A 22,219-nucleotide genomic window follows, 5' to 3' on the forward strand; every position below is an offset into this window, starting at 1 on the left:
AACTGTCTCCTACATTTCCCATAATGCAATTAGGGAATTCCCCTCTTCCTGCCTCCCGCTAAACCACTAGTTTCCAACTCCACACCTTCAGTCTGAAATACAGACTTTCTGTTTAAAAAGTTCAACCATGACATAACTCATCAGGATTATTGTGTCTGTGCTTCCTCATGATGAGTAAACTGAGCTTCATGTGTAAAACCGGTGGAGTGCACCTTTAAATATTTTCCGAGTCTATTTATAAAATGAATATCGTGTCTGAAAATCCAGTTTTTGATACCAAAGTCTTAACATTTCCAATTTTTTTTTTTTTTTTTACATGAATTACATTTCTGATATTAGGAACAATATTTTTCTGATATCACAAAAAATTTAAGGAAATCGAAAAGCTTCAGTCACTGTCCGTTTTATTATTTGTATTGTGTATATTAAGAACTGTGAAAAATACGATTTATTCTAAAAATGATCACTTTTTTTATTCTTATTTCATTGTTCATATTTTATCATTTAGATCCAGCATTTTACTTCCTTTTTTGTGTACTTTCAATTGCTTAATTTTTACATTTGTGGTCCTGAAATGTTTTTATTTTTACGTGAGGCACCTGTTAACTTTATGCTGTTCAAAAACTTTATTATCCTCAGTTTGACTCAGTAATGCCGACATCTTTGAGGCTCTTTCAGTGTTACGTGTGTCTTTACACTGTTCGCAGTGGGCTCAGTTTTGGATCCATTTCACGTGACTTTGATAGGAAACGTTGAATCTCGTGTTAAAAAGTCGACACACATTCCAACAGCAGAGGAAACACTCTACAAGGCACCGTCGTGAGAAATGACAGCACGTCCAAGCGATGACTCATAACACATGACAGGCTGTCCGTGCTGTCGATAAACCCGGGCACCTCCTTATCATATGACAGGCATGACTGGTAATAATGATATGAACTGAAATGTGCCACAGACATTCAGGCTGAGTGACTGAACTCTTTCAGGCTACAAGATGAGCACTGGCCAGAGAGGCCATTTCAAACATGCCCTCTCTGGCCAGAGGGGGACTCACTTTGTTGTGACTCACTTTTTGCTCATGCCAAAGATTTCTGACACCAAACGTTGCTGATCTCAATAGAAATCTGCCTCATGGATGACACAAGAGCCCTTTGCTAACGTGGTTCATCCATTGTGTTATTATTTAAATGTTTATTTATTATTTGAAAGCTATATTTTCAAATATGTCCTATTATTTTCTTGTGATTGGGTCCATTTCGGGTGTGTAAGTAATAATCAGTGGTAAGTTAAGGATACGGTTGCATACAATTCAGTTTTCCCATCATGACACAGATAATGCAAACACTAAATCAAGAACCGGAGGACGGCTGGTAATATTTCAAAATTTTATTAACGAACATAATCTCTGAGGAACAACAGCAGTTCTCGCGCTCTCTGTACATGCAACTGTAGAAAATAACAATTTAGAATTTTTACTTTTCAGTTTTAGTCTTTTTTTCCCATCCATCCTCATTTTCAGTTTCTCGCATTTTTATTATTTTTTTTTAATGTCTTTTTTCTTTATTTTTTTTGCAGGAAATCAACAACAGCTAGAGGTGAAAGTACTGGATTTCTGTTACAGCACTGACAATAGCATCAACAACCCCCTCGTATATCCCCGCCCCCCCTCTTAGCTGCTCCAACAATATGTACACAAATAAACTACATTGTACAAATAAAAAAATGTTACATTGTTACATCATAATCACCTGCAGCAAGCGCACGCAGCTTGTTGCTGTTAGAACCCCACATTCTACGCAATTTTTCAGACTAGTACAAAGAGGAGGGTGCAAAACGTCCTGGGAGGTTTTATTTACAGAGCTATGTACAGTATGTCTCTTTCACGCATTACAAGGAGGAAAATTTACACAGCGGAGACCAACTTCAACTCAAAACATACCACAGGTGTCAGAAAAAAAACAAAAAGATAATAAATAGGTTATTTCTCACCATTTAAAGAGTAGTTCTCCATGCTTTTTATTAGTCATTTTCCACTCTAAAAAAGGAACAAAGAAATAGCTACAGTCTGGGTTTTAATTAAAAAATAAACAAAACAAAAAAGAAAAAAAAAAAAAACTAGAAAAAAAAAAGGCTTGAAATCGTGATTCTATAGAATGAAAAAATAGCAATTATGTATATTTATGTCCAGTAAGAAAAAACAACAAATAACAAATCTAAAATAAACATTATGAGTGAATGTGAGGAGAGTAGAGGTAATATGTTGCTGACTGAGGTGGTGTCAGGCTAGCATCTGTATCACCACGGCCAAGTGCTCTACTGTGCATCTGAGGACTGATGTGTGTTTGTGTCTCTATTCAATTTATCCAGAAGTCGCTCGTTTGTTAGTTGGATATTCACACTGGAGAATCAACGTGGATGGATGTGTTTAGTCTATTGCTCTGTGCAGCGGTGTACCGCAGACTGGAGGGGGGGGATCGCCTGTCAGTTGTGTCAACCATCACCATTTCAAGCCTTTGTGGTTCAAATAAATGACTGATTACAGAAGTAAAATCAAAGGCAGGGCTTAAACCGTTAAAAAAGGTGACGCATGAAACGGAAACACACTTCGATGTCTTGTAAACAATAGTGAGAGGGCGTGGTCGGTCAGGGCATAGTAACGGTATACATTCTGCTCGATAAGCAACGTGATTGACATGCCACTGGTGTTTATGCTTTATACAGGAACAAAAACCCCTAAGATAAACACAACAACATTCAAAACTACATACACTGAGCTAAAAAACACACAAGGATTCTGTGAACAAAAGACACCCTTAACCCTCGTCCCCAAAACGGTGTAAGAAACCAACAACAAAATGAAAACAAAACCATGACAAACAGGGGTTTAAAAACCAAATTTCTGGCTATCTGTATCCAAATATGTATGTATATGTATACCAACCAGGATGTGTGTATCTCTCAAAAAATATCCAGGACTTTACATGTAGCCACCTTGTCTGCACAGTGTAATAGCAACAACCATTGCACTTGACTAGACATACCATACACAGCTATGCTGACTGACAGTGTGTAAATAACTTAAGTTTCAGATAATATTGCCATCAGGATACATGAGCAGCTCTCACACACAGACAGGCAGCCTATGTGGTAGGTCGGGAAAAGCTCTTCAAAACCCATTAAAAATAGAGAATCAATACAAGTCATCACAAATCAACATTTCAATGGGATTCTTTTAAATTGAGGACAATTTAAAGGAAAAAAAAAAAAAAAATCTATTCAGCATGAAGCTATTTCTTTCCCCTCCGCTGTCTGTGTTCACGTCTGTCCGCTTTTTGGTTCATTCTGAGGAGATTTAAGTCTCGTAACTGTCTGCTTGGGCCTGACACAAGAAAATGGTTATGGCTAATGCCAACACACAACAGAGTCATATGAGGAAGTGACCTAACATTTAAAATCCCTGACAACACTAACCAAACCCCTTGTAGATTAAACAATGATAAAAAGGCTGATGTGACGATTCAGCCGATCGTTATTCAATTGACTACCAAACTGATCTAGGTGCTGTACTGGAACCATATAAGGGACCTCCCTATAGGCTGTAATAAAATTTCAATATATTTAAAAACACCCATTCAATTGAAAGGCCACAGGTCTCATGCAAAGCCAAATACGGTTCTTGAGTTTTCTGACACACTGGCGCCATCCAGTGACTAAAAGTTGGAACTGCACCTAGAAAATTAGCTGCTCTCCAACGTCAGACGAGGGGAAGACTGACAAAACGAAGTTAAAGGTCAGTGTGGAATGAAGCCTTTCAGTGGCTGTTCGGACTCTTCGGTCCAGACAAGCTGGGAGGACAGAGTGTGTCTGAAAGACCCCTGTCCTGTTGGCTTTAGGCAATGATGTTTTGTGATGATTAGAAATGATTTCAGTCCAATTTTTGTAAATCAAAAACACGGAAAATCAGTTTGAAACCATTCTACATTAACATGATGGTTTTGCTTGTGAATGACATCTCTCTAACTTTCATCCCACCCATATATATCTATGTGACTTTGCCCAACAATGAGTACATTTTTTTTTCACTGAAAAAGGCATTTTCTTGGTTCGAATTTTTTTCAGATATAATTGTGTAGTAAAGCAATGAATAATAATCCTCTGTCTATTCTTTAAATAAATCCTCAACAACTATTCTGCTACATCTGAGGGACTATATGGTGACTGGCCTGTGGGAGGCCGGTTAAATCCAGAAGTGTTCTCTGTCAGCTATTTGTGAGTTGTGGTGATCCGCGTCCAGGTGTGTTGCCTTACTTGACCCTGGGCTGAATCTAGACATGGGATCATACAACTGTGCACTGGAGTCATTCAAATACTGACAGAATTGTGTACACATTTTGGCCCATGGATATGAGGGGGGGGAAAGTGCTGCCCAAAAGTGAACTGTACATAAAAAGATACTTTTTATTTCTTTTATGTTTTTTCTTTACACTTAACTGAGTGATATTACAGTACATAGGTTATTTACAACTGTGCAGTAATGTGTGGCAAAATAAATTATCTAGAAGGCAGCAAGAATACATTGGTTAACGAATATAAAAACTGTACATAATTTACGGAATACAACTTTTTTTCATTTTTCTTTTGTTTTTTTTTCCATTAAACTAATATTGGCTCTGTAGTGTTTCAAGTCACTTCCTCAGAAACAATGAAATGCCCAAGTAAAGAAATAGACAAAAACAATATTTCTCTCCTCCTGCCAAACAACAATTTCTCAATAGTCTCTTTGAATCTCAACATTCGTTGTGTTTGTTTCTTCTGGTTTTCCTGTGGTGTTTTTGCAGTCCATGGCGGTCTGATGTGTTTGTGTTGGAGCAAGCAGGGTGGCTGAGGAACACTCCGGTCTGTCCTCAGAGATCCATGCCTGTCCTCTTCTGTTTAGCCAGGCTGAGAAGCTGCGGGTTCAGTCTCGTCCTCTCAGACACTGGGCCCTGACGCGCACACACATCACTAATCCTCTGCTGTACTCAAACCTGCTGCAGGCTCCGTTGCACTACTGTTTAGCTAGGCCTGGTGCAGTGAGAACAGATAGGTTGTCCTCTGGGTTTACGTTCTTACAGCCCCAAAACCATCAGTGGCTGGTTCTAGCTTCCTGGTCTGTCTATCCCAGCTGTCTTGCTGTAGATTCACATTGAAGATCCACATGATGCACCACGGCTCCTCTGACTTCCTCCGGGTCAGCGCTGGACTCCGTCTAGTTCTCCTGGCCCACCAGGAGCCCTGGGTCAACAGGGGAGGCTTCTCCTCAGTCCTCCCTCAGGACAGGCACCACGCTGTCGGGAGAGCTCTTCTCTGATATCTCCTCCCAGTGGTGGTGGTGGTGGGTCTATTGAAGCAGGGACCAAAAACGAACTCAGAAAATATATCTCTGTCCCCCGTCTCACCATAACTGAGCACTGAGGAGCTTTGTCCCGATGTCAGAGCCTCAAAGCAAAAACTGTTTCTGCTTCTCACACTCTGATCAAACAAAAGCATAAAAACTTTGAGGATGAAAGTGCAAGTTGTGTATTTTCTTTTTCCCCAGTAAAAACACGTTTCCTTCTTCACGGAAGGGAATCGAGAGCAAGTTTTTCATCTTTACTCTTTTTCTATAGAATATAATTTTTTCCTGTCTAAAGTCCTCTTTCAAACTTGCTAGCCCTTTCCATTCGTTCTGTTCAACGAAGTCTCTTTGAGAAGAAGTGATTCAGACAAAGTTTGCTCTCCATCTGTGAGCACAGGTGTGTCACGCAGGCAGCAGGACGAAGTCGTCGTTGACATCGACCATTGGCACGTAGAAGGACGGCACTTCGTTGACGCAGAGGGACTTGTGCCCTGCTGGGTCCAGCTCCTGGACCTTCAACTGCCACTCCATCCTTTGCACTGCGTTGAGGGCTGCTGCCTCGTGCTGTTGCCGCATTAACAAACATGTCTGCGGGAGGAGAAGCCAATCATGAATCCACTTGGTATATACACAATACTGTGGCATCAACGCCTTTGACTGAAGACATGACAGCACACACAAAGCGCAGATATTTACCTTCATGCGGTCATATTTATCATCCACATCCTGGATCCAGGAAATGAACTGACGAGCGTTGAAGCGATCTCTCACAGATTTGTTCTCATCACCCTGAGAACACACACCACGTTACAATGTAGATTAAATGATGGATTAAGTTATAATTGACTGCCTCCAATGAAATCAGTTAGAATTGACTTGACACTAAAGGGTATATTTATACATTTCCTACCTGACTCTCTGATGGCATATTGTATACTTCAGAGTCCAACAGCATGGTGCAGGCGCTGAATGGCACAGCCTGATTGGCTATTGTCCTGGCTGCTCTGCAGTGGACCCTTAAAACCTCCTGCTCACAGGAAACAATAAGCTTCTCCTGTGAAAAGTAAGCAAAAGAGAGAAAGAAAAGAAATATTACATATATTGTTGAACATCCAGCTAATAGAAATGATCAACAAAAAGCTGCTTCATTTGCTTTGCAGAACTGGTCGTCACTTAGTCAGCGAGAGAGATGAAACATTTGTGTTCGCAATTCACTCTGGCTCAACCTAGAAGTAGGGGTATGCTCACTTGCATTTCTATTAAAAACAGGCTTTGATCTTTTATCAAAGAAGTGCTCATAGCGTTCAGTGCACATGTGGGGAGCTGTACATATGAATGCAGGGACAGGGAGTGAGCAATGAATGAATTAAGGATAGAAAATAAACCTAGAAATGATTCAGAGAGTATATTCCTTACGCGCTCTATGCTGTGCTGCAACCTGAGCTTCCCCCTCACTGCCTCCTGTTGTCTGAAGAGCTCCTTCAGAGGTTCTGACAGCGATGGAGGTGGGGCAATCTGATGAGGAAACATAACACAGAGTATTATTTACCTTCTGACCCTTATTAGAAAAGAACAGGCCATATAAAAACAATCTTTGTTTATAATTCTAGAAGAAGAAATAGTATCCATACATCATATACATATGCATATCACTACACTGACTGTATCATGAGGGAAAAGTCAAAGAGTCCATAACTTACAACAGGTATGTGAAGCTTGCTGAGGGGCTTGCCATCCAGCAGGTAAGAGCCAGTGTAAGTCACATATTCAGCGTAACACTGTGGGGCCTGTGGGGTGATGTAACAAAGAATCTTCCGCTTTTCCTCGATCTTCTTCCGGATCTGTAGGTACTCAAAGTAAGGGTTGGAACGGTCACTGTGGTAGGGCTCAATATCATCCAGCTTGATGGCATTGACTACAACAGCCAGAGTCTGTTGAATCATTTCCCTGGTCTGCTGCATGGCTGTGTTTACCAACTGAACCTGGACCTGCTGCCCAGCAGAACGTGGAAATTTCCTCTTCCGCGGGTGTTGGGTCTGAGATTCCTCTTCGTCCAAGGGGAGAGGGCGACCTTTTGTCGTCTTACTGAGAACCACTGGTGGAGAAGCTGTCACAGACGTAGGTACAGACACTGCTGGAGTTGAATTAGATGCAGTCGAGGAGACACTGATGACAGATTCCTTGTCTTTCTTAAGAGCTGTGAGGGAAGAGGCTGAGGTGGGTGTTGGGGTTCTAGTAGGAACTGGATTAATACTCACTGCTGCACTGGTTGTTACAGGGGTGGCAGTGGCAGACGAGGTTACTATGCAGGAGGTAGGAGGGACAACAGCAGCAGCAGCAGAGGGATTGTTCTTGGCGCGATTGCGGGTCATCCTTTGAGGGATTTCATCCACCTTCTTGGGGATATCTACAGTGGCGGATACAGTGGTCAGGTTTACCGGTGTTAGCTTGGTCTCCTGAGTGTCTGGTAGTTCCACTGTGCTGGAGAGGGTGGCTGCCACTGGGAGCTGAGGAAGAGGACTGCATGACACGGGTTCTGCTACGGGCTCGGGCATCTCCTCCTGTCTCTCCTCTGATTTGACAGCAGACACCGAATCCATGGGTAACTGCAATGACTCAGTGAGGGAGTGGATCTGTATGGGATGTTGCTGAATGGCATCTGATTTCACAGATGTATACAACATATTGGGATCCGACTCATCAGGTCCTCCGTAAGGTCCTTTTCTTTCCAACATGCTGCCCTGTTGCTGTGTCAGAGATACAGAGCTGTTGACTGGCACACTCTGAGGCTCAGGGTCCAACTCTTGCGGGAAACTGCCATGTGGTGATGGTACAACTAAGTCTTGTCCAGTGGGTTCCCCTAAACCTAGGTCTCCAGCAGGGCATGTAGTCTTAGCCAGGCTTGCTAAGTCCACCTCCATTATATCTGGGTCATCTCTGTCTGTAATGGTATGTCTAATGAGGGTCGGCACAGTCTTGGTGTGGTCAGCTAGTTCTGGATCTCGAGACTCGGCTTCCTCTGACTTGTCTGGTAGTGGTAGGTCAGGCAAGGAGAACGGTCCCAGGTCATCCAGTTCATCTGCATCAGCTGAGAATGGGTCCGCCCAGGGCACCACAGGCTCAGGTCCAACAGCTGGAGCCATGTGGCCCTCAGTAGTAGCACTGAAGCTGTGCGTGGTCTGTCTGCTGTCTGGTTCTACACATGTTGACTCTGTGTCCATCTGGTGACTTTCTTCTATGTTAGGCTTGTTACATTCCTGGAAGAATGATTCCAGCCTGTTGGAGGATGATGAGGTGTTTAAATAGTTGGGTTCCCCATCAACAGCTGTGTCAGGCCTCTCTGGAGAGGGGATGTCAGCCACAGCCTCCTTCTGCTCATCAAAGTCCTCTGGGTCGTCTTTGTGCCACCTATTCCAGGTGGCATAAGGAGGAGTGACAGAGGGGTGTCCAGACAAGTGCTGCATGTCACTGTCTGAATGGGAGTAAGGGCTGGTTATTTTAGAGACAGCAGCCTCTATCTCCCCATACGTCCTGTGGGGAGATTTGAGGTCCATATCAGCATTCCAACCCATGCTATGATCAAAACAGTTCTCTCCATGGTTTGGTGCAGACTGAGTTGGGGAGAGCTGATGGACCACTGGATTCTGCCGGTCTGGAGACTCAGCAGGCCAGCTCTTCCTCAGAGGATCCTCAACTTGAGGGGAGAAGGAACATGGCTCTCTTGTTTGCTCCGGATCGTCCACTGCACAGTGGTCTCCATCAGCTCTCTCATCCATATCACCCATATCGCCTTCTTCCTCCTCGTCCTCTTCTTCTTCTTCTTCATCCTCCTCTTCCTGCTCCTGTTCTTCTGTGACAGAGGGAAGATCTGAGAGGACCAGGTTAGGCTCACTGTGATGAGGCTCAGATATGTCATCAATATCCAGGGGTGGCAAAGCAGCAGGAGCTGGCGTTGGTGGTGCAGCTATGTCAAAGCAGGGCTCCTGGGGGTCTGGCCTGTGAACTGGTGTCGAGGGTTTGGGCAAGAAACTGTTGTACACATTTTCAGGAAGGTGTTCATTACCCTCGATACCAGCAAGCGCTGGCGCTGCCACATCTGGTGTGGGATGGACAGGCTCCCGTCGAGGGGACAACATTCTTATTGGGGAGAAATAGGGAGATGATAGACACTCCAGCCTATCCACAGTTGCTGATTTATCTTCTAGAGTTTGGGAGGAAGGTGATGGATCAAATTCAGCTGTTGGATCACTTTGTTGTCGAAGGAACTTGTCAGCCTCAGCCTTGAACTCCTCCTCCAGAGGCCTGCGGACGTCAGATGATGCAGAACGGCTGACAAGTGGCAGCTGAAGGTTCTTCGCAGGGGTTGGGCATGTGCCCTCCTGGAAACTCTGGGAGTTAGAGTACCTGCTGGGTGGACAACACACAGACAAGAAATTAGAAAATCTTAAATATTAATATTAAACAGTGAACGAAGCACTTAAAATGATCACAGTAACCAGCTGTATGTTTAAATACCTTTCAAAGAAGGATGGGGAGCAGGCATTCATTGACATAGTCATGGCTGATGAGTTCTGGCAGTCCAGCCCATCCAGCATAATGTCAGGGTAATCCTCTGCACTACAAGATGGGGTGCGTGGAGTCTGCATTACTTCCTCAAAGCTGGGGCAGGAGATGACAGATGTAGGTGTGGGGACACCAGTTGGCCGGTTTTGATCTGGCCTGGGAGAAGCTGGGAGGTTCTCCTTCATTTGGTGGCCAGCTAGCCAGTCCTTTGAGTTTTGACTGTCAGTAGGCTGGAACTTCCTGGCAGGAGACATCATTTGGGCTGGGAGACCCACGTCCTTCAGCTTCTTCTCTTTAAGACCAGACTCCAGACTGTTGGATTTCTTTGATAGCTCGCTGCGGTTTTTCCGCACTTCCTCTGTCGACTTGGTTTTGTCCTTGAGTTTTGGGTCCCCTGTCTTGGGTCTCAACTTCTCCATCTGCTTCATCCTTTCTTTATGTCTCTTGTGGCGCTCCTCAATCTCCTGGTCTTTTAGACTCAACATCTGACCAAAACTTGTCATTTGATAATCACCATCCACCAACAGTTTTTCACGAGGACGATTATCTTTCCGTACTGTGTCTTTGGACTGAGAGAGCTTTTCATTTTCATCCTTAGTCTTAGATTTACTGTGGTCCATCCTGTTGTCTTTGTCCAAAGCATCCCGATTTCTGTCTTTCTTCATGTCAAATTTAGGACTGTCTTCTTTTGACCTGTCTTTCAGAACGGTGACCTGTGGGCTATCTTTCAACCCTGACTTCACATCCTCTTTGGAGTGTTTAAATGACCCAAAACCATCGATGTACTTATTTTTCTCCTCCTTCATTTTTTCCTTATGTTTCTCCTTTTTCTTTTTATCCTTCATTCTGTCACTGATGACACCAGTTGCTTTGTCTTTGTCCTTTTTGGACATCTCTTTTTCAAATTCCAATGTTTTGTCAAAGTCGTCTTCACCATCTCCCTTACCTCCATATGGGAACGTGTAAGGGTCTGCCTCTAGAGGCATGGGCTCTTTCTCGAAAGGTAGGCTCTCTCTGCGGCTGTAGGACTCTCTGATCTCCTCTGTCTTGTCACGTTTGTCGCCTTTGTCCTTCTTGACCTTTTCTTTCTCCTTGTCATGGCTTTTCTTGGACGAAGACGAGGAGGAATGTCGATGCCTCTCTTTCTCTCTGAACTTGTCCTGAGGTGTAGATATGGACAGGGAGTCTCTCCTGTCCTCAGACACATCGGTCAGGCTGATGGAGTCATAGTAAGCAGTGAGGACCGGCTCATGACCTCGGTCAGTGAAACTATCGGAGGAGATTTCACTGTTCTTGTCATTGGAGTCGTCCTTGTAGTCATTCATAGCTTCTTCCTCCAGTTTTTCTAAGAGGGACTTTTCATTCTCACCACTGCCTTTTGATGGTTTCCTTTCCTTTGAGTGGTCCAGCTTGTCTTTATATTTGCTCTTTGTCTTTTCTTCACTGGTGTCCCGTTTGTCTAACAGCTTCTGCTTATTCTTCTTCTCTTGATTTGAGTCCACTGACATTCTGTCTTTTCTTTCCTTATGTTTCGCATCGACAGAGTCTTTCTTGTCTTTGTTGTGTTTCTCGAGGGAGCCTTTCCTCTCTTTACCTGTGTCAAATGTGGCCTTTTCTTTCTTCTTTTCTTTGTGTTCTTTGTCTTTTGCCTTTTCTGCATTATGTTTAGCCTCTGCAGAAGATTTTCTCATTTTTTCTGACGGGAAGTGATCCAGCTCATCCTGATCAGGTGTTGAGTCTTTTCTGATGGAGTCAGACACAAGTGCAACACCACCATTGTAACTGTCCTCGTCATCGTCACTTTCATCAGTGAATATGTCCGCTATCTTGTACCACGTTTTCTCACGGATTTTCTCAGGTTTTCTTTCCTCCTTCTTTACCTCCAAGAAATCCTTCTCCCTTTCAGTATGTTTGTCTTGAGAGGCCTTTTCTTTCTTGTCCTTGGTCTGTTCTGAAGAAATCTTTCGATCTTTGTCTTTGCCATGAGACTCTTTGTGTTTGTCTTTGGCTCCCTCCTTTTTGTCTTTGGTGCTGCGGTCTGCATCCTTGTCCTTGACAGTTTTTTCTGTAGAGCTTTTCTCACTCTTATCCTTCTCCTGATCGGCTCCTCTGTCTTTTGTTTTCTCTTTGTGCTTGTCAGCTTTCGTCTTTTCTCGCTTTTCCATTCCCTCACCCTTCTTCTCTTTCTCCTTTCCAGAGTGGTTTCTTTCTCTGATATCACAAGATTTACCGACAGCATCAATGTCTTTGAAGAAGGTATCATTGCCATATTCATCTCTTATAGATTCCTGCTTGATTTTTATGTCCTTTCTTTCCTTCATGAACTCATATGAGTCTTTACGGTCTCGACTGTTGTCCAGAGAATCCTTGTCTTTCTTGTCTTTGACAGCGTCTGTGGACTCCTTCCGCTTCTTTTCTTTTTCAGCTGAGTGACCGGAGTTTAATTTTTGTTTTTCAGACCAGTCTTTTTTCTTTTCATTTGTCTTTTCTGAAGAGTCTTTGTCTTTCTTCTTAGAAGTGGCTTCTTTGTCTGATCTTTTCTCATTGTGGTCTGACTTCTTATCCTTTACTTTGTTTTCTTTCCTCCTGGTCTCTTCCTTTACAGTCTCAACAATCAGTTTAACAGAGTTGTTGGCTTTGTACTCCTTGTACTCTTTGACGGGAGCATCCCAGCTGTCATCTCCATAGAGGGAGGAGTCAGAGGACATCTCGGAGCCCCATCTGTCATGGTGGTCATCTGAGGCACTGAGCTTTGTGTCCTCCAGGTTGAGGAAGCGGTTGTTAACGTCATAGCCTTCATACTCAGACTCTTCCTTCTGTGCTTTGTCTTTTTTACATTTCTCCTTCTCCTCCTTGGTGTTTTTCTCCTTGTCCACCTTTAGATGCTTTTCCTCTTTCTGCTCACTCTTCCTGTCTGCCTTTGAGGATGACTTCTCCTTGGACTTCTTCTTTTTCTCCTCTTTGTGAGCCTTTTGTTTATCCTCCTTGGGCTTCTCCTTCTCTTTGACATTTCTATCCTTGTCAGATTTTACAGGCTTCTCCCTCTCCTCCTTATTTGTCTTGTCCTTGGTGGAGTCCTTTGTTTTCTTATTTTTCTCCTCTTTTGCTGTTCTATGAAGGTCTTTTCCAGATGACCAATCCTTATCTTCAGACTTGCTTTTCAAAAGTCTGTCCTCCTTCTTCGAATGGTCTTTTTCGTGTTTGGATAACTTGACCTTGCTCTCAGCTGGAGATTCTGACTCAACAATGAGAGACTTCTGCCTTGAATCATCAAAATCAAAAGAATAGCTCTTGACAAATTTCTCATTCATGTCTTGATTAAGCACTAGACTTGGAGCTTTGTCCTTTTCCTTATTTTTGTGCTTGTGCTTCACTTTATGCTTTTTCAGCACTTTGCCATCTACGTCGGTTTTGGAGACCGCACTGTCTGCATTGGAGGTTTTGTAGAGCTCAGAATTTTTCTTGTCTACTGTGTTACTGTGCACATTGTTATTCTTCTTTTTGTTCTCCTGCGCTTTCCTCTTAACTTGTTTTATTGACTCTACGCTGGAATCAGCAGAGGAGTAGTCAGATTCACTGGATAGTCTTGTTCTGACTGAATCTGAGAGAGAACTGACGTCTGACCATGTAGGAGATGACACAGTCTTCCAGCCATCTGTCCTCCACTGCTTTGGATGCTGTTCTGCTAATGATGGTACTTGTTTTTGAGAGTTCAAGTTTCCATGAGAAGAGGAGGAGGATGCGTTAAAGCCAGGGGATTCTTTCAGGCTTGTTGCAGAGGAGTCCTTTATACTATTTGAGCCCTTATCATCCTCACTCTCCATATCTCCACAATCAGAGTCAGATGTACAGAATTTGTCATTGACTTTGCCAAACCTGACCTCTTTACTGACATTATTTTTACTCTCTTTCTTCCGCTTCTTTTTGACTTTATTCTTGTCTTTCTGTTGTTTAGAGCTCATGCTGCCAGAGTCTCTAGTCTTGGTATTTGTTTGCTGGGCTTGTTGCCGCGGCGTAGGCGCTGGCGTGAAACACAACGTCCTATCATCCTCGTCTGAACTGTTACTGTCAGAGATGATCCGCCTGACAGTTTTCTTTGGTGTGAGCGAGTTGCTTTTGGAATAGGTTTTGACCTCCATCTTGGGTATGGAGATGAAGTTGTTGGCCTTGCTGATGGAATCCTTACGGAAGTCTTTTTTCAAGAGGTGTTTATCGTCCACAGGAGGGACACGTTCCTCCTCATCATCCTCATCAAATTCGTATTCATCTTTGACGGGCGTGATGGCAGATTTAGGAGGGTCTACGGTTTTCCCTTTCGACTTCAGGCCCTTCTCAAACTCAGAGTCTGTGTTATTGCCATCGACAGAGCTGGACGGGGCAAATGAAGGGGCATCTTCCTCCTCAGAAGATTCTGTGGAGAGTGATGAGAGGCAAAATCAATCAACACTGTAACACAGCTCCATCTTCACTAATAACTTCATCAATTTTCATGTAAATAGGTGATTCAAAGACTCAGCATTACATACCTGATGAACTCTCTTCACTTGAGGTGTAAGTGCCTTTCCCCAGCAAAAGGTTCAGCATTGTTGGAGAGTTGGCAACCTTCAACGGTGTTTCACCTCTCCTGTTGCTTTGACGTGGGTCCCCTCCATACCGTAAAAGTAGTTTAACCACCTAAAACAAATGAAATCAAATATTTAACTAACAGAAGTTGCAATTTAAGAGTTGATATTTCCAAGTTCTCCCGTGGTTCAGAATTTAGAGGTTCAACGTTACAAAATTTTTTGTTCATAACAGAGCCATGAATAAGCTTGACAGATAGTCAGGGTAATGATTTCAGGAGAAAGACTTGAAACTGTCAGCTGGAATTTCCTTTTCCAGAATCCAAAATCAGAAGTGTGACTTTGTTCTCTCCTATTTAGGTAATAATGCTGAGTGCATTCAAACACGAGCTTTTTCTTTATTGACTCTGCATCTTTTTTTATTATCATTGTTATTATTATTATTTTTACCTTGAAATGTCCATTGTTGGATGCATCATGTAGAGGGGTGTCATCATCCAGACCCTTGGTGTTGACCTCTGCTCCGGCTGCCAGCAGCTGCTTGGCCACATCATAGTACCCCCTGTTGCACGCCTCATGCAATGCAGTCCAGCCTTAACATAAGAAGAATTAGTGTGTGAGAGGTGCATGCAACAAGTGAATGAACATCTAACGATACATTCATAAAGTACAGGACAGTCTATACAAAGAGGCTCATACCTGCAAAGTCTTTTACATTCACATCAGCTCCCTCGCTGATGAGCTCCTTGATGCGGCGTACCTCTCCACGGATTGCTGCTCTGTGCAGCCGAGTCTCGCCTCTCTCATTCCGTTTATTCACTTTGTCTTTGGTTTTAGATGCAGAGTTTGGCGTTCCCTTCTGACCCAGACTGGATTGTGACTGATGCTTTGGTGTTGTGTCTGTAGGTAGGAGATGGACACTTCATTTCAACACAAGCAGTTTCTTATGGCACATTTATTTTTATTTTGTATGACGCTGACATTTTGGTTTAAGTGCTTACAGCCAGAAGGGGGCAATCTTACTCTAACAATAAACAGCAGAACGATTGGACCTACTTCACTTGAGCTCATTTCATCACATTTACAAGATTAAACCCAAGCCTTAATCACATTTACATTATTGAGTTTGCGCAGCTATTGTCCCAAATGATATTTGAAACGCACTCACTTAATCTATGTCTAGGCCTTCAGGCATGCAACAAAGGAATTAATATATAAAAAAAATAAAAGTGGCTATGCATTGGTCTTAACCAATCTAATTTCTCAAATATCAATAGTAAGACAAAAAGTACAATGTTGAAATAGTAATGCTATTTTTGGTATTGAATACATTTACAGCCAAATGATTTTGTGTACCAAAAATAAATGTACCATTTGAGAGGACACACGGAAGAAGAACATTTTAGAAATAATCAGCTAACAGCAGCGAGGATATCAGATAACAGATAAAACAAAATTCATTCAGGCCTTTGTATTTTTAAGTTTGTTGTAATTTGAGATGCTGAGATTGCGCCATTGGTTCCAGACTAACAGAGGCTTCGATTCATTTCCTTCAACAGCCCCATACTGTATTTTAGATAAATAATTCCACAGAGGAAGAGTTCTACTGCTTCTAAGATTGACAGCATAGGTTTACATTGCAGCTGCAGTAAGAATTAACGTGGATTAGCTTGTGTAACTAGATTAAAATTCAGCAACTCGTCCTGTCCAGAGGGAGAGTATCACTGAGATACGGCAAAAAAAATCGTCAGGCAATTAGCTCAACCTACAGAAAATAAACAAAAACAATGCACCATATGCGTCACTGCCCTCCCAGCCTGTCTCTTTAAGCCCACCTTCGTTGCTCTCCAACACACACTCAAACAGTGTCTACATATAAAGCTCCCTCCCATCCCTCTTTCCCTGTCCAGCACCGTCCACAGAAGACGTGGTCTCCATGATAAGCACGCACCTGGACTGTTGACCGACTCCTCAGCTGTCATTTGCATGAGCAAGGCCACCTGCTGCCGCTCAGAGAGGGGGTACCCAGCCCGGATCCCTGGCATCCCCATTCCAAACGGCAAGCCCGCCTTCCGGGTGTTGGTGGGCTCCTTTTTAATGCGCTTCCGCTCTGGACCTGGTTTCTCTGTAACCAAAGTGAGAGAAGCAAAGTTCTTCTTATCTTATTGCTTTACAGAGACACACATGTACACATGCACTTAACTATACACCAATGAACACTGAATGAACTGTGCGAAAGAGGAAAGGAATAGGTATTTTTTTAGTGTTATACCAAGGAAAGACATTAAATATTACTGTGAAATCATTCATTGGTAAATTTATTATCCATCCCTCTCTTGGTATGACTACTTGTTAATTATGATTAGTTATTATCTTAAGGTCACATTATTGCGTAGTGTTTCCATAAAAACTGGAACATTTTTTAGTTCTTACGACAATTTTCAAAAGCATTTTGAATGTAAAACAACAGTAGGACTAATATCAAATGTTGTTTTTGTTTTTTTAAAGTATCCACATTGAATAAACCTCTGCAAGAAAAGCACAATATACTTGCTCACATACTATGGACTGTACACGCAGCCCAGTGTGTGAGAGGTTTGGTGGTAGCAGGGGGTGACTTTTGTGTTATTACCCAGCTGCTTCTAAGGAAGGGAGGGGCCAACAAGCAGTATGTTTATGTCTGCCTGTCTGTCTCCAAGCCAATCAGCCCGAGTTGAGAAGAGAGGACAGAGGGTGTGACTTGGCAGTACCACAGTTATTACGAAATAGCTGGTTTACATTTCAATTCAACGTGGCCTTGCCAAGGTCACCACATGCCTGCCTGCCTGCCAGGCTTACTGGAGACACAGTGCTACTGGACAAAAGCAGCTGCTCCACACAGACACACCTAGCAATTATTTTCAGTGGCAACATACCATCTGATGACCCTTACGGAGGGTAAAGCTACACATGACCGTAACACTTCATCAGTGAGGGGGAACAACTGCCACAGCCTATGGAAAGAAAATGCTAGCAACAATACAGACTCCTACCACAAAGAGAGAAATAGAAAAAGCAAATTGAGAAAAAAAAAGGTGCATGTACAGAGACACCAGCTGAGCAGTAGATGTGTCCGAGTCTGATTTCTCTGGGACTTTTCTCATTCCAAGGCTGGCTGCATTGCTCAAGGCCACAAACACACAAGTAAATAAGGCAAGAAGGAAGCATGTCGGCGCTCGCTTCCGGTGGCTGAAGGCTTTCCAGGAAAAGATTTTTCCAGTCACTAGTACAGAGCTGATGAACTTTCACTAACATCTGTGAACACTTACAGCTAATGTGCCCCCACCCCTCTTTGATACACTCTCACGTTCTCCAAAGCATTTGCCACTTAGACACATTCCTTCTGCTAGGACTTTAACAGCAGGAACCACAGACGCAGTCCAAACATGTTTTTCAAGCAGCAGCACAGAGAAAGTGCTACGCTAGCTTTTCCAGGCTTAGTTTACAAGATTGGGAACCAGGAAGGCAGTTATTACACTGATGCTCACATGCAGAAGACTGCTACTAAAAGACATACAAGGCCAAAGTCACCAATATAAGATTCATCATCAGTGGCAGCAACTGGCCCGCTAATCTCTGACATGGATCAGACTCCAGGTAGCACAAATCTAGACACAGATGGGGCACTTGGAGCAAGTGTGATCACTGTTTCAAATTGATAATTTGTAAGTTACAATTAGTAAGAATGGCAAAAACGGCAAATTCTTAACCTGGCAACCACTGCCCGTACAAATGTGTGTGACTTTAATTTGACAGGATGTTGTGGGAAAATGGCACACAGCTTGCTAATGAAGGCAGGGATGTGATTTTGCTTTCATGGGGTTTGTATTTGGTTAATCACCATGATAATTAAAGGAAAGATACAGCTCAACTCAGTTAAGACAGCTTGATTAAACAAGGCTGTGTCCAATCTATGACTACAACTATTCAGCTTCCCTTGAATAAAAAATACACACATGGATTATTGAATTACACAAATGAACATAGTGTGCCTGCTGCCATACTATGTACAGTATTTCTATTTAGGGAACACTTCAGGGGCTTTTTTATGTGTCTCAGTAAACCGATATTACTCAGCTTACAGACAGGGTTGAAACCTTACTCTGCTTAATGCCTGAAACTTGACTAACAAGATAAGGGAAACAGAGAATAAAAAAAGAACGCAAGCTAGATCAGGATAGCCAGCCATGAATAGACTGCCTACCTGAGCCAGGGGAGGGGACCATATCAAACATAAATGTCTGGTATATTTTGATATGGCAGTGAGACAATAATACAGTGGTCGTTAACGCCAAGACAAAGAGGCTCACTTAGCCAACAGACTGCAGAACAAGAAGAACCACTCCAACCAGCCCGACCAGGTATGTCTGACCGTAGCACGTTAGAGTGAAACAATGTTCTGCTTAGGGACTAATGAAAATTGCATAAACAGGAAGTGAAGGGAGAAGAGGCAGGAAGTGGCCAACAGGATGTTTTGTCAATGCTTTGTATTGAGCAAGAGAGACTCATAAATATATAGTATGGACCTAGTGGGATGTGTCATTCTCTGTCTGTCCTCTCTGTCTAACTGGCACATTTGTTGCATATTGCTTTTATATGTTATGCAGTAAGTGTAGAGCTTCTGTTCATGGGTTTTATACAGAGCCAGCTTTGGTCTGGGAGACAGAGATACTAATCTGTGTGTGTGTGTCGCAAAGTGCAAGGAGGGAAAGGTTGTGTGGGAGCTGCGGAACCCACTTTACATGGCTCGGCTCACACCTTCTTTCAACGTTCACATACCTGACCATCCTATGACGCACAACCAATGGCAAAGGCCTCGCTAAAATTACAGATAATATCTTAGTAGGCTGCAAAAAAAGGACAAAGTCTGAGCACATTATGGTAAAATGCAAATCCATAGATATAGAAAAGAACAACTGACTTAGAGCACGCTGGCTGAATTTGTTTGGCTTACTGTACATTCTGAGTGGGCATTTTCACACCCAAAAACAGTGCTTTACAGACATGCTTCCAGAGGGGACAGTGAGACACAGGTCTGCTCAGGCAGTGTGGTACTGAGATTTCTAGTTTTGAATGCCCCGTTAGCTGATCACATAATACTGCTGTTGTCTTGTAAACATTTTAGGTAGAATTTAGCCAAAAGTAAATCACCGTCTGACACACACACATAAAAATACTGATGCTGCAACTAATAATTATTTTCAATATCCATAAATTGATCAACCGATAAATTTTCTGCAAAAAATTACAAAAACAAACAAACAAAATAAATAAATCACCAATTAGCCTGAGCCCAAAATAGCTCATCAAATAGCTTGTTTACAAACACAATTGTTTGTTTGGCTGCCGTCACACACAGTTTAAGTGATCAGACACAGCATGAGGCGGCTGAATGAAGTCAGAGGGCAGTTTGTCTCACTCCCTGTAAGATGATGGCTGTATTTCATTATTTCATTGTTTGTCAACTAAAAGCAGAGCAGGAGCAGAGGAAAAGCCTGAGTTGTTTCTGATGTTTTGGTGTTGTGGTGAGGATGGAGCTCCTCGCAAAAACGACCTGAATGCACTAGTTGTTGTCACATGTAAACAGAATTTTCAGAATGATCCTTGTTAGTGTGGGCGTAGTCTTAATCTGATAAGATTGTTCTACCATCTATCCCTGAAGTCTGCTATGGATTGTGGTGGAGAGGAGGAAGACGGGAGAGAACAGCGGAAGGAGGATGACCTCAGGAGGGAGGAATGCTGCTGTCTAGCGCTCGTCAGGAGGAGGTCAAGGGAGGCTTGGCGATTCTGCGAAGGAGGGCTTTGATTAACTTCGACCTGAATGATCTGCAGTGTGCTGTCCACAGGCTACAGCGACGATATATTCCTTTCCCCCCTCTAGCTCACTTACAGGCTCTTGTAATATTTGTAAACACTCAGCAGACAACTTCCACATGCATGCTAATTAGAGGCTGAGTTGATAGCAATGCATATAAACAACATCAGCATTACTGCAAAGGTGTCACCTGCCATTATAGAAAACATAGCTCAGGCTAGAGTTGATCTCCCAGATAAATTTGGTATTCATCAGAAGACCATTTCCGACAATAAATTTCAGCACAGTAGTTGTGACGTTTCATAGGGTCAAATACAATAGAAATGCACGACAATCACTAGATTTGATATTTTTTCCTTTTTGAGTTATTGTTATTTGTTATTGTTTCCCTGATTGTTATTACACAGCAATCAGCAATCATTTCATGAAACACTACTATTATTTGGTCTAAATTTACATTACATTTCAGCATTTGAAATTATTTTCCCTTTATGTTAACTATCAATTAATGTTGCTAGTAGTTACAAAAAACAGCAACATTTCTCTAAATGTTTACTTAAATGGTGTCAAGACCAAAGCTGTAGAATATTCTGGTATACAATACCATACCCAACGGTTATAGCTCATCTCCATCAAGCTACAGAGGGGAGTTGGTAGTGGGGTGGCGTTCTGGGGGTGGGGGCTGTGATGTGCCAGAGGTGTAAAATTTTGCAGAGGGGCTAGACACTGACCCAGCAGGGTCAGAACATGAAAGGCTGAGCTATAAAATTTGACCATAAAACACGGATGAGCAAAACAAACAAACAAAAAATCCTCAATATACAATTGAGAAAGGTATGCAGACACACAAGTCCTGAATAACAATGTGCACGGGCTTAGATACAGAGCAAATAAAACTTCTCCATCCCTGATGAAACTATCAGGCTATCCATCGCTGAAACAATATCATTCTGACATTGTGATGCAACAGATACCAATAAACTTTGAGTACAAAGTTGACAGCGAGCAACTTGACTGTATAAACGGAGAGGACTGTGGAATGACGTGAGACCTGCAATCTTACGGGATTGTACAGTTTGTTAAGAAAGGAAGAAAGAGATACTTCTAGAGAGATACTCATGTTGCAGGGAGGTAAAGTTGAGAGTTAAGGGCTGAAACACCATATAGCCCAGCCCAATAACAGATCAAGCAATTAGCATGCTAATAGACAGACTGTCAAGCTATTGTTTCTGGGATGAGAGTTCACACCTCCACTTACTGAGGGGGGTTGGGGTTGACTGTTTTCTTGGAGATGCTACAAGAAGCAGCCAAAGAAAGGCAACAAAAAATAACAAGAAATCAGCTAATCACAATAAAAGTATTATATAAAACAAGCTACATTATTCAGTGCACTAAATAATCTTGCAACACAAATGTTAAGGAAGCAAAAACACAAAAAGAACAGGGATTCAAGCATGCCAATTCATGCAGTAATGACAAAACAAGTTTCCATCAAACTTTCCACTGATTTCCATTTCTTGAGTGACACAGAAACTACAGACAGTCCCACGTGTCCACAAAATACATGTCAAATATTACTAAACCTGACCTCAAACCACAATAGCCATCTGTTGCAACACGTACACTTTGAGCCTTACACTCCTGTAATCACAGAACATAAACCAATGTAGCGGCTCAGCCAGCGCTGATGATGAAGGCTGTTACCAAAGCCTCTGAGTTGGACCATTATCAACAAACTAAATCCTGAACCCTTAAAGCCCAAAGTCAAACAAGCATGAGCAGTAGTCCTTCTCTCCCTAATTAAAGAAAACACAAAGCCGGAGCCTTACCAAAGCAAGACCTGGTCAGGCCTGTATGTTACAC

The 22,219-nt window shown here is 42.6% G+C and overlaps 1 protein-coding gene across 2 annotated transcripts in view; it reads right to left on the minus strand.

The window, feature by feature from the left end:
• Positions 1-1,371: 1,371 nt before the first annotated feature.
• Positions 1,372-22,219, minus strand: part of ankrd11 (ankyrin repeat domain 11) — a 97,790-nt gene continuing 76,942 nt past the window's right edge. Inside the window, exons 5-14 of one of the 2 annotated variants that reach the window (XM_076729837.1) lie at positions 16,454-16,627; positions 15,202-15,402; positions 14,953-15,095; positions 14,467-14,614; positions 9,893-14,351; positions 7,078-9,781; positions 6,794-6,892; positions 6,288-6,431; positions 6,074-6,166; positions 1,372-5,965 (exon numbers count right to left, since the gene is read on the minus strand). In XM_076729837.1, the coding sequence (XP_076585952.1) occupies positions 5,780-5,965; positions 6,074-6,166; positions 6,288-6,431; positions 6,794-6,892; positions 7,078-9,781; positions 9,893-14,351; positions 14,467-14,614; positions 14,953-15,095; positions 15,202-15,402; positions 16,454-16,627 (8,351 nt within the window). In that variant the 3' untranslated portion in view covers positions 1,372-5,779. Of the gene's footprint in view, positions 5,966-6,073; positions 6,167-6,287; positions 6,432-6,793; positions 6,893-7,077; positions 9,785-9,892; positions 14,352-14,466; positions 14,615-14,952; positions 15,096-15,201; positions 15,403-16,453; positions 16,628-22,219 lie in introns of both variants that reach the window. The other variant, XM_076729828.1, reaches the window with a different exon arrangement.

The sequence above is a fragment of the Chaetodon auriga genome, chromosome 1, assembly GCF_051107435.1.
Source record: "Chaetodon auriga isolate fChaAug3 chromosome 1, fChaAug3.hap1, whole genome shotgun sequence".
NCBI classification, from domain to species: domain Eukaryota; kingdom Metazoa; phylum Chordata; class Actinopteri; order Chaetodontiformes; family Chaetodontidae; genus Chaetodon; species Chaetodon auriga.